Source organism: Tetrao urogallus, assembly GCF_951394365.1.
Source record: "Tetrao urogallus genome assembly, chromosome: 4".
NCBI classification, from domain to species: domain Eukaryota; kingdom Metazoa; phylum Chordata; class Aves; order Galliformes; family Phasianidae; genus Tetrao; species Tetrao urogallus.
This window is the reverse complement of record NC_136817.1, coordinates 59,231,970-59,245,329: the sequence shown is the minus strand read 5'-3', so window position 1 is coordinate 59,245,329 and position 13,360 is coordinate 59,231,970. Positions and strand designations below refer to the sequence as shown.

Sequence of the window (13,360 nt, the reverse complement as noted above, 5' to 3'; positions counted from 1 at the left end):
CAGAAGGATTAGAACTTGATCCTTGAAGATTCATAGATTCATAGATCTATGAATCTTCAAAGATCCTTCCAACCCAAGCCATTTTATGATTCTATGATGAATTTTTTTACTAAAAGGGTTGTGAGGCACTGGAACTGGTTGCCCAGAGAGGTTGTAGATGTCCCATCCTTGTAGACATTTAAGCTAAGGCTGGACCAGGCTCTGAGCAACCTGATCTACCTGTAGATGTCTCTGTTCATTGCAGGGCACCGTTTCACATACAGGCTTAATAATAATGATCAGCAGTTAAGTACTTCTCTCTATAATTTTTTTTCACTGAACACATACTAAAATTTCCCATGACTGGAAACTCTAAGCCCTTCATTCAGCACCTACTAGAGAAGTAAGGGGTAGATTTCTAAAGAAGGTGGATGTTAGGTGTATGGGAATTGTTAGATCACAGCCTAAACCAGTGATTGAGCATCTGGTGAATAGACGTGGCTAGCCCTGAGAGCGCAGGTGCAAGCAATTCACCTGTTCAATCAGAAAGGGTGGACCCAGGGTCCTCCCAAACCTCATTTAAGGTCTGGCAGTCAGAAAGGAAGGATTTCTAGTTGGAGGTTGCTTCTTGTGGGAATTCTCAGCAAGCCGTCACCTTCAGAACAGGGTAAGCTATTTTTTTTTCCTTATCACTGGCTTATGATTAATAATACCTTCCACAGGTTATCCTAAATCTGGCTAGATGCAATTCCTTGCCTATATAAATCTGTAGTGAAACAGGGGAAAAACCTTAAGTCAGTTAGCTCAGACTTCACTAATATTGTATAATTTACAGCTAGGTGGTCTGAAGAGGTGCATGGAGAAAACACGTTCTTCTAATTTTCTAAATATCTTAAGTATGAAAAGAGAAGAATTTCTGAATGTTGTAACTGTTAATGTTACCTTTTCCTAAGAGTGACAACACTGCTATATCTTTGGGTGCCTTTTCCCTATGCTAGTAGTTGATCATAAGACAATACTTTCCACATATACAGTTGGTATTACTCCTAATGTTAGCCAATATCACCAACAATGTCAAGTACATAAAGAGTAACTGGAGAAATCCTAAAACTGTTAGCAGCATATGTGACTCTACTTCAAATCAATGAAATAAGGTACAGATTATACAAACTATAGAATAAGTTTGAAGTAATGCTAGGAACAAGATCTAGGAGGCTTAAAGCCAAAGTTCTCATTTTAAGTGTCCAGCTTCCACTAGGATTGTGTTTTTGGCCGATTCATCAAGGCACTTCTAAAACAGAGGCATACAGGATTAAAGCCATAATTTTTGTATTAATTAATACAATTAAGAGAAATCATACTTAAATTAAACGGTGACCTCTTGTCTAACTACTCACCATTAGTGAAATGTGTCAGTTGTTCCCAGAAGGCCTTGTGTAGGTCTGTTAAAAGTTCTTCTTTTTGTCGAACGGAGAGCTTATTCTTTACAGTTAAATGGTCCAGAATATTTGATAACATATTCAACCTACACCTGCACTCTTCTGGTATACAGGACTTCAGTGAATCAACTACTTTCACCATAAGCTCCCAGTTAAATAACCTTTCCTGAATGTCCTAAAACAAACAAAATATCCTGCTTAGAAACTAAGAATCTTTGGTCACACATGCTTTAATTGAACTATTCAATTCCAAACAATACAGAGAACTCAGGAGGCTTCTCAAGGTAATATGGGTAGTAGCTTTGAGGTACTTAAGTAGTTCCAAAACTCCTGACCTATTTAGGATTGCAGCAGGTTTCATTTCATGTTCACTTGAAAGAGCAAATAGAAAATTAGTGTTCTCACTAACTGCAGCTATCAAGATGACATTAATAGCAGAAAAAAATGAAACTTGTGAAACAAACTCAAATACTTGAGGGGCAATGATAGACAAAGGTGCAACATAGTCCTGGATATCTCTTGAAGATACTGGATAGCAATAGCACATCACTATGTGCCTTCGTAAGTGGAGGGCACATTTGATTTTGATACTGCTAGGATTTCATCAAGAGTGTGGTAAGCTGGAGTTCAGTAAATACATTTAAAAAGAAAAAAAATTGCCTAATAGTTTCCATTACATTGTTAAAGAAGAAACCAGGATTACTGTAGGGAACAAGATTTTTTGAGTGAAGCTGGAATTGCTTTAGACAATGATGAAAGGTTAGAAAAAACGTGACAACTACTCTAGTTATTGGAGATGCACAGGCTGTGACTTTTGCACATAAATGCAAGTATGATGATAGTTACTTCAGGTATTAATGTTTTCTCTATCATGTATCCAAACACCTCATTTGAAGACTGTCCATTCAAAGCAACTTTTCAATGCTATAGTAGCACAGTGTGGGTCAAATGTGATCAGTTGCCAAAACTGCCTTCAAACATGGTCAGATTGGTTTCCTTAGCTGTTCCACTGCAAAATAAACAAATTAATAACTTCTACATATTTTTATTAGTAAACAAAATAAAGCTAGTGATCAATTTATCCTTCAAATTACTAAAAAAAAAAAATGCAGTGGGATAGATTCTGATTGTACTGTTAATCTATAAATTCCAAGCAACTGTTTCATTCTCTTGTGTGAAGTAAGCCACATATCTGACAGAGATCTGTTACATTTAAAAGCACAGCACTGATGTACTTTTAAGCTTATTTTTCCTTCTTAAGACCACATCCCTATGAAATAGTAAGGGTTTTCAAGTACAGTTAAAGTCATTAGACACACAGAATCACTCCCAAATGACAATATTCATCTAAATTAGGATTTCTTAATCAAAGGGGAATAAATATTTTGAAAGAAACAAGTGTTAATGTCCAGAGTAATGATTCTCCCTCATCACAGAGTTCTTGTTCTTTGCTCATTGGCTGCATTTATATCTTGTACATCACTTTTTTTCTTAACACGACTGCCTAAACTGTATTTTGAGATCAAGAACATAAGTGAATTAGCGTTCATTCTCTAGTGTGCTGTATGGCAGGAACTGAGCTCTTAGCTTGAAGCTGAAAGACATACAGTTGGGGTAAGCAGTTTTCAGCATTCTTAATATAGGATGGACAGACTTGTACACTTGCATTGTGCTTTGTGTTCAGACTGACTAAATACCTTTTGGCTTTTACTTCTTTTTGTACTTTACCATTGCCTGCAAATCCTGAGATTCATTTAATAAGCCTTCCACTGCAATCATCCTCTCAGTCAGGTCCATCATTATCTTTGCTGCTTCGGCACTTGAGCATTTTGACTGGTCCAAAAAATCCTTCTGGGCTTTATCAGTCTGCTTCCAGAAAGATTCCATCTGTTGAATATGAATCAAATAACAATCCATTTTCCCTCATTAATAATCTGGTATTACGTTACACTGAGAGAGACAGGAGTCTACTATGAGATACAAGTCACTGAAATACAGACTGCTTTCAGTACTAATCGCAGCATAAAGCTGTATTTTGAGACTACTTATTATGGTTTGTGTTGATGGCACACAACCAATATATGGTATGTTTGGACAATCTTGACTTTTTGCAATAGGAGTCATTCTGTGCAATTCTCAGAAAGTTTAGTTCCTCATCTACTGAAGCCCACTATGCTGTTAATGAGAAAAGTAGAAAGGATAACTTCACTTTTGTGAAGTTTCTTAATCTGTTGCAGTAGGTATTCCAGTTAAATATCACTTCTGCTGAAAAAGGAAAACTAAAAATATTGGTTTTCATCATCAAAGCCCTTCATAGCCACACACCACATAACCACTCTATTAACTATGCTGGAATTAAGCACTTTATGCAGTATTGGCACAGTGCATGTGCCCATTCTAATATATTATCCCTAATGGTAATATCTAGCTTTAGGCTCTGATCCCACAACCACTTCTGACTGCGCACAACTGTGGATATTCTGTGGGCTCCAATGGGATTAATAGTGTGCATTAAAGATTTACATTAAAGATCTGTGAGTTTTGTAGTTATGGCCAGGAAAACCTTTCTATTCCTGGGCAAAGAGTGGATTAGTTCAGAGTCCTGATCTGCATAGAGGAAATCATTTTAAAAATGGATGAAAAGCTTCTGCCAGCACAAAAGTGGCAGACCCACCGAAGGATGGCTGCCATCAGTGAATAACTGTCTCATGTTGCTTGGCACAGCTTTCATAGAGCTATCACGTGACTGACTCTCAATTCTAAACAACTTCTTAAGGAATAAAATTAAATTGCAAAAGAAACTTCACATGGGTCTACCATTGTTAAAAGGACTTCCACTATAAATCAAAACTGGGAAAAATACTAGTGAAGCGCTTAACCATCAGCACTAAAAAAAAATATTAACTCCTCTACAAGACTTTGATAATGAGCTGTTTAGTTCAGGGCTGATATGCTGTGGTCAATCAGTGCAGGCAGCCTGCAGAGTCATCAGTCTGACTTGTCATTCTTTCTTTTTTACCAAGAGTATATTTGTTAAGCCTCAGAAATGGGATCAGGAAGTAGCCTACCTTTCAGAATATCCAATTTCTTGGAAATGAATATACCAAATGCTTTTAACCCTCAGCTTTTTTGAAAGTAAGCTAGCTTGGATGCAGTGGCACTACTGAAGATAATCAGTACCTATAATCGGATAATATTTTCCACATAAAACACAGTTTTATCATAATATGCAAAACTACTGGAGTAAAATGCTCTGCTGTAGCAAATATGCAAAACATACTGAAAGATTGTATTGCAGTTATTTTCTTAGTAATTATTTCTGCTGAAGAGAGTATTCTTCTTAGTCTTTTAGTTATGTGGCATCGAAGAAAAAAGGTACTATGATAAAATTCCTGAAAGTCAGGCTATACCTAGGCTTGAAATATGCCTCACCATCTGACAAGTAATAGGCGTTTCTCATATCTAAAACAGTGTCATGCAACTGTGTGTATAAAAACACTGGCTATCAAAAGTAGTTAGAAATACTCCACTGGAGCAATATAAAAATGCTTTAATGTACCTTTTAAGTGCTATGACTATTCAATACAACAGTTAATTAAAAAAGCATTCCTCATCAGGAGAATAATATTTAAAGAGGCAAAAATTAAAAAGTTACATTATCTATTATGTGCTCAGAATATTCCCTTTCTTTCCTTTCTAAGTCTTCTACAGTCTGGTATTCTGAATTATGGGCTCCTGACATCTCAGTATTCTGGAGTCTGGAATCCAGTTGCTTCTGTAATTCTTCAAAATCCTGGGAAGAAAAAGTGATTTGTTAATCACAAAAGTACATTATTTTTAATTTCAAGAGTGAATTGGTGTCAGTCCTTGTACATGACAAATGAAACCGAGAAAGTGTTTGAAAAGCTGTTTCTTGGTAATGTGCTGTGACGAAAGAGAAAAAGTATCTGGCACTTAGTACAAATATTACAACCCTATTAGCACATGAGTACTGTTGTCTTTCTCTGCTAAACTCAAGTTTTGGTAGATAGTAGTAAAAAAGCTCATGGACTGCGTCTAACCACAAATGTTTTTTAACATGTGCCCAACTTAAATAGCAGCTGTGAGCATACAAGGTCTGTTTTGAGTACAGATATGTATCCAGATACAGTGTTTCCTTCAGAGTGGTAACACAGGGATGAACACGCCTGTAATGCACATAAAGAACAAATTACAACCCATGCAATTATCTGGGTTTTCCAATTCTTCACTCTATGGAAACCAGGATGAATTTTTCCAATAGCTAACAATATCAACAAGTACTAATTCTCTGCCCTTACTTAGTAGCTTGATAATACAATGGACGGTCCTCCAGTTGCTTAAATATGCCTTATGTGAACAAGCTTTTTTTTTTTTAACATCACATGATTTTAGGTGTGAACGCATTACCTCAACACCTTTATGCTTTAAAGAAATCTAACCAGGTTTTGACAAGGTTCACAAACAACTTCACTAAAAAAAACCACAATTTTTTCTTATGATGGAAATAGAGGAAAATCCTGTCTAAAATTAATGATAATATCCTTGATAGCCAGCCTTTTTCTTTGTGAGTTATTTCAGCCTGAAATATGCCATATTTCCATGATCTCTTTCTCCAGAATACAGGGTACAGAAATCCCATATTGACACTTAAACAATTAGGCTACTCCAGTGATTACTGTAACTAATAAACAAAATTTAGTCATTGTCTTGTTGCAGCTTGGCTACCTACATGAAAACACCCAAGCTGTCAAGCATAATCCAAGGTTTAGCTATGCTGGGAAACGCTATCTTTTTTTTTATATTTGTTTATAATTTGAAGTCATTAATTGAAGTCCATTAGAGGTATTTACACACCAAATCTCACTTATTATTTAGTAACTACAATTAACTAATAATATCAAACGTAAGGATTTAAGAAAGACAAGCGATTTTAAGGCAAAAGATTCTGCTGTAATTGACATAAACATTCTGTTCATTGGGAAAAACTGTAGAGATTTGTCATTGATTCACAAACTATGGGACTGCAGAAACAAAATATTGACACCTAGCTGTCAGCTAGCAAGCTGACAGACTTGACTTTAATGCCTAAACGTGAAGTTTCATGAGTATATAAGAAAAAAAGAGTAACAATTACTGTAAGAACAAATGAATACTGGACTAAGCTGCCTAGAGAAGTGGTCTTCCATGGGAAATATTGAAGACTTGGCTTGACAGGACATTGGAGGCCCTGCTTCCTACAGAAGATTGGACCAGATGATCTTCACAGATGCTTTCCCATACAGACTTCCTGTGATGCTGATGTGGAAAACAATGGGGAAGCAGCAGCTCTCCTATCTTTTTTTTTTTTTTGTACAGCTTTCTAGTAATAGTAAAAAAAAAAAAAGTGAATCCAACTGAAATGTACATTGACTGCAAAAGTATGTATTTTAGTTCACAAGTGAAAATGGATTTTGATGAAGGACAAAGAGGAAAGTAATTGCATTTTCCCCTGATAGGAACACCGAGTTTTCTTCTAATACTTATTCCCTACTGCTCTATCACTCGTAATGATATATGGAACCTGACAAAGACTTGATAATTAGAAATTAGTAAATTTGAGAGAATAAGGTTCAGAATGTTCTCTTTACTTGAGTGAGTTGAACTACAAAATATTCTTAACAGATTAAAAACATCTGTTTTGATCTCTTCAGATAACAACTAAGAGGAAATGAGGACAATGTAATACAGAAAACCAAGTAGCAAGACAGTTTTACGCATTTCTTATTAAATGGATTACAAAGGTCATTGCTGTTTAAAAATATAGGGGAGATAGCCTGCCATGGAAGCCCCCGTGAATTGGTGGAATTAACTCCTGAATTCCATTGTCTGAAATACCAACCAACGCTTACATTTTTGAGAATTAAAAATGTCTTCTTGAACAAATCATCAGTCATCTTCTTCTTATGATTGAAGTCTGTGAGGTATATTTTGAGAATCTGAATGAATATCTATTTAAAAGGAAAGAAAATTGCAAGTATTGAATAAAATCAACAGAATTTATCACAAAGTCTGTATTAAAATGAATCAGTAAAAACTACATTGAAGCATAAGCAAAACAGTAGAGAAATCATCAGCAATTCCCCAGAATTCCCATTATGGAAAACTTGTCTTCAGAATATCAGATGACGGATTTACATTCAAATGAGGGCAAGGACATAATCTGACACACTTGAAACTACCCTTTATTGGAAAGTACCTAGACCACTTAAAAACAGAAAGATCTAAGCTAAAGGATATTAGCATATTCATTATAATGATTTCAATTGCATTATGCCAGATAGAGTATAAAACATTTTTATATGAAACCTCATATATAACTCAAAATAACAATCTCAAATTCTAACTAATTCTTACAAAAAATACAACTATATTCTAGTTCTGTTTCCTAAGTTTGAAATACTACTTGCTTCAAATGGACATTTTGAACCCTGGATAATTTGAATAATCAAATGCCTTGTCTCTTTCAAAATGTTATTTTAGAGACAATTCAAGAAGACATTTCAATCTTTGTCTTCATCTTGAAAGATGTTACATAAGTGCTAAAAAACAGATGATGAAGTTGCTTGTTTTTAAACATTTATATGCTTTATGTTTCTAAATTAAATATTATAAACAGCAAAATCTGGAAAATATTATTGCCCAGCAGAAAATAATTAAATGACCACATTTTGGATCTCACTTGCCAATGTTTTAGACATAGTTTTGTGAAGTTCTGAACGCAAAACACCAACACATCACATACTGTTTAAAAAAATAAATAAAAGGCATGGGGAAAGAAAAGATTTAAGAAAACACTTAAGAGTTGTTTTCCTTCTCCTAGACTGACTCTAAAATCAACTTTGAGTGAGAGAAACAAGCGGAAAATGAAGGAACTATTCCCTGTAATCATAGCTTTTTTTTTTTTTTTCTCCCTGGTTCCCTGCTAGCAAAAATACAGAGCTATTAAAAGCTCCAGGTAAAGGTCAAAGTCACCACCCTCTTGAGGTCATTTCTCATGGGCCACAAAGTCAGTCAAATTTTCCCAGTGTTTCTGTAGCTACATCACCATGTTGTTAGTTTACCTTCTTTTACAAATTTATGACTAACTTTAAGATCAAGTTTAACATTTCATGGCTAAACTAAACTTCAGTCTGGAAGCTAATCTCAAGTTCCCTTTCTCATCTGCTTACAGGGGAATCAAATCCATCCAGAGAGAAATTGCTGGGGAGAAACTTGCCCAGAAAAATCTCGCTCCTTGAAATATTCCTATTGCATTTACCAAACTGTATCACAAATGACAAGTCTATTCAAACTTAAGAGATTGGGAAGGAAGGTGAGAAGAAAGCTATCCAATTTATGTCCAGATTTACATTACCTCTGCTAAAACTCAGTAATGGAAATGATTCCGTACTTGATCTCAACCATGCACTGTTAAATAATTGTCTGAACCAGGTATTCAGTGGCTTTGTGTAAATTCTTTTTTTTTTTTTTTTTTTTGTCTTGTCAGCTTTGAATGCTGTGCCTTGATAGAGGTAGTCATCTTTGGTTTAAATGGTGTCTTAATTCCTTTGTCCTACAAAATCAGGATGTTCTACTTAGCACAAAAGTACTGACTCGGCTGAACTGAATTTTCAGTTTTATTCAAATAGCTTACAGTCCCTGGAGTTGCAATGCCCAAAAATGTCCTTAAAACATTATCTTATCTATTAAACATATATTTTTTTTCTCTTCTTATAAGCTCCAACTGCTATGTTTTATTCTCTGGAGTAAGATTTAAAATTGTTATGTTATTCAGTCTGACTTCTGTATTTCACAGCCCAATAGATTTCATTGTATTTTATTCTTTTTGTGAAGATCATATACATGCAGAACAGAGAGAAAAAAATAAAAAGAATACTGCAAAGGTATAATTCTGCTACACTGCTCATCTAGTTCATGTTGATTATTTCCTAATCTAATATTCAGTTAATGGTTTCAAATCCAGTAACTCTAAATGAGACATGAGTACCTACCACATGTTCTTCTTTTCTAAGCTCAGCATCAAGAAGCATGAGATCTTTTAAGAGAAGACTGCAAAGGCAGAGCTTAACATCAAAACTAAAAGAAAGATGAAAAGAAGTTTTACAACCAATCTAAACAGAGGTCACACAAAAAAGCAGCACTGTACAACGGTTTCATTTAATCACTAAATTCTCCATTGCCCCTAGAAAAGGAGTAAGATCATTTCTACAGGGCCTCGTAACTCAGATAAAAAATCTCTATAGAAGTAAGCAAATCAAAATAGTCCTTATCAAAAGACATGGTAAATATGGGGATGAATGGCTACAAGAAAGGGGGAAAAAAGCTTCTAATTAAAACCGTTAAAACGTGTGGATATTTAGAAAATATTTTTCATTGTACCTTCCTCAAACCTCACAGTGACATACACCTAATTTTCTTTATTTTTGCAAATGAGAATACAGACATTTTTTCATTCAGGAATACCTCACTTGCATGGTGTAGCTAAAAGAAAAAGAGCTGATAGTCCATTTGGATTAGCTCTACTTGCTAATCCCCTGTGCATCTGATAAATGTACAGTTTTCCTTGAACATAATGTGAACTGTTCCTATTAAATCAAGGAGAATGACCACTGTCATCTGCTGTTCTCAAGATACCAGCTGTATTACTTGATGATGTGCAGTGCAGAAGGCTCCATTAGTTTAGCAATAATCTACTGCATGAGTGAAGAGTATACGAGGCAAAAGGGGTCTCCTTATATTAATGGTGATAATACCTTTCATGAGAAGAGAAGTTCTGATTCCCAGAATTTCATAAACAAGAAAGTGACTTTCAGGGTATGAAGCATTTTTCTAGTCTCTCAAACCACCATTTTTAAGGTTATAAGCCTATAACTCTGTCCTGTGGTGAATGTATGCGTTCAAGCCCAGTCTTTCATTTATGCCAGACCTTTTAATGGTTGTTTTGAAAACTGCCAGAGCGTACCAAGAAACAATCAGAATAGGGTTGGTTTACTGCTTACCTCTCACATGTGAGCACTTCAGGGAAGCAGGTTACCTTGAAGAAGGCTCGATCCTGAAATCTGTCATCACTTGTTGTTGAATGTATTGTTGTGGAGGAACTACAGTCCTCTTTGTCTCCCTGGCTAAGGGATTCCAGGCTGCCTGAGGTAGATGCTTCTGTTACCTGATTAGGCAGAACTGTCTGCTTTGGATTCTCATGCAAAGATGGATTGGATGAGCCATCTGCCAAAGGCTACAGTCAAAAAAAAAATTTTACAAGGTTAATTAATACAATTCAATCTTGAGATAAACACCTCATTAATTTGCAGCATTTGCTTCCAAGCAAAAAATTAAACAACATACACAGCAAAAGTGTTTCCATGTAAATTAATGTTTATCATCCCAACAGGTTTCTGCATTGCCTGGAAAAGTACTCATCTGATGAGGTTATCTGCTCTGAGTCATTTCTTTTTTTTTTTACTGAAGTGCAGATCTTTGTGTGCTTTTTTCTTACATCTCCTTGGGCAGATATAACCTCCATTAATGTTAATGGGAAGAAAAGGTTGCATGACTGCAGTGAAAATTGACTGGACACAACGTAAAAGCACTGCAAGTTTCAGAGGGAGATGAAAGCAGCTGATGCCTTACAAAACAATTCCTGAGTCAATGGCCTATAAACAAACAAAGATCCCTTTGAAACAGATTTGGCATTAAATTTTCTTACGGTACTTGACTGTAATTTACTTTGACTTAGAACTACTGCCATTAATATTTACAAGTCTAAAACCATACCCTAAATTTCTGATTGATGGGATAGATGACTTTTGCCTTCAACGCAAATGCTGTAACGTTACTGTTCAGAGGAGACTCATTTTCCTGTGTGCAAAAGAAGATAAAACAATTAAGATTAGAGAATAACAGTGGACCTGACAGTTGTTCACTGTAAATATTCCATGCCCCCTTTTGATTATATAACTTAGACATTCCAATTGATAACTGTTTATTGACTATTTCAACTTAGGTGTGAAAATTCTTCTCCTAGTACTCATTCAGGCCAAGGTATGAAACCCAGAAAAGAAAACTGCCATCACCACTGCTCCAAAATATTTTATGCCCATAAGGGAAAACGGGCAATAGTTGGTATTCACAAGATATTTTCATTTCCCTTCTTTGCTCTTTTAGCAGTAGCTACAGATTTTGCATAACAGACTGAAATAATCTTGATAATAGAAAATACTGAGGGATAAGCTCCACACATCATGGCTGTAAATTCTGTCTTCCAATTTAAATAAAGAAACAATAGATCAACAGATTAAATAAAACTAGTCTTTTTTTTTTTTTTTTTTTTCAGAAAGAACTTTCATAGTGCAATCCTTTGCCTTTAATCTAGAGAAAATAGCAATGTTCTTCCAGGGAACTTTTTATAGAAAATGTGTTCTTTTCATAACACCTGCTATCTCATGTTGCTTGACTTTCTGCTCCTCCTCTTTCTTATCCACTGCCCAGAACAATGGGATAATCAGCTCTGTTTCGTGAGATTATGCAAGTCCAATTAAAAGGTCAGATTTATGCAACAGACAGAATAGTTAGGAGATTTCCTGTTCTAGCCATTTTAGTGTTGGGGATTTTTGTTGGTTTTTATTTTTCATATGAAATTAAAGAATTTGACTTGTTAAAACAATTTTCCTTACATGGATTTTTTTAGAACATATCAAAGCATTACTAAAATCCAAAAATAGACATAAGAAGGGAGGAGTAAACTACGTCATTTGTTAGACTCTTATCACTGCACCTTTTTATCTCCATTTCATTTATTTGCAGAAGGCATTTTTGGATTTACTGATAGAGAAAAAAGCAAGGGGCTCAGTATGTAAAACATTTTCTCATGCTGAGTAGCCCCACTGCTATAGCATACATTCAGGAATAGAAGCTGACAGATTCATTGCTCTGAAATGGCTGGAGGCAACGCAGCTTCAGTCCACAGCCATAAAGCTGTATCACAGTGTGCTGGAGCTAATGCATTCTGCTTCTCAGCAGGCATGAGTAATATAGAATTATTATTAATACAGTAATTATGGTATTATTGCAGCGTGGAAGGTCTCAGAATGAAAATATCTGTTTTTCTGAAGGCTTTAACCTCACTAAAAACATTTCGCCATCTAAGCTTCTCCCTGAACTGTCAATTTGATAGTAGTAAAAGCCAAAGCCTCAGGGAATTGGAACAATCAAATAGAAAAAACATATATAACTTAGAAGTTTGGCAAATAAATGGCAGAAAGCCCTTTCAAATAACAAGGCTACTTCTTAACGTGTCACATATGAGCAGCCTTGCCTGGGATATATACATAGTTATGATCACCTTTTAAAGGCTGTGATGCATTTTCAAAAAGAATGATAATATGCATAATTTTATACCGCTGACAAGTTCTCTCACAGGATTTGCACTCCAAAAGAGAATCTAATCAATCCTCAATTGTTATGCTGTGCTTTAACTCACAAAAAAATGACCAACAATGGTTTGCAACAGTTTTTTGATCACAAAACTGAAATGAAGAGCAATTGTCTTCCAGAATTTAAACCAAGGCTAAAATGTTTACAATAATGTTTTTTCTTTGTCCTGGAACCATTCCTCACTGAAAGCTAAGCACCAGGCTCGCTGGCTTTAACTGACACTCTCTGCATGTATTTAATTTATGCATAATAGTTTTATCTGAACTGCACATTTGTTAAATATTGCTATCCACAACTTTTAACTTAAAAAGTGCAGTCAAATCAGCATTGGGTGAAAAGCAAACAGCTACAACATCAGATTCATTCTCATGTTTACTTTGAGATTACCACAAAAAAAAGTGAGTGATTAGAAGTTCTCACTGAGGGTTCATTTAATTTATACCTTCTCCCAC

General features: G+C 35.3%; 1 protein-coding gene across 1 annotated transcript in view; it reads right to left on the bottom strand.

Moving 5' to 3' along the window:
* The window catches only part of EVC (EvC ciliary complex subunit 1), a gene marked incomplete at both ends in the record, with an annotated part of 50,659 nt that overhangs the window by 33,274 nt on the left and 4,025 nt on the right, over positions 1-13,360 (bottom strand). The window contains 7 exon segments of the mRNA XM_079534374.1: positions 1,377-1,593; positions 3,147-3,305; positions 5,074-5,211; positions 7,328-7,426; positions 9,470-9,554; positions 10,478-10,710; positions 11,250-11,333. Coding sequence (XP_079390500.1) covers positions 1,377-1,593; positions 3,147-3,305; positions 5,074-5,211; positions 7,328-7,426; positions 9,470-9,554; positions 10,478-10,710; positions 11,250-11,333 — 1,015 coding nt within the window.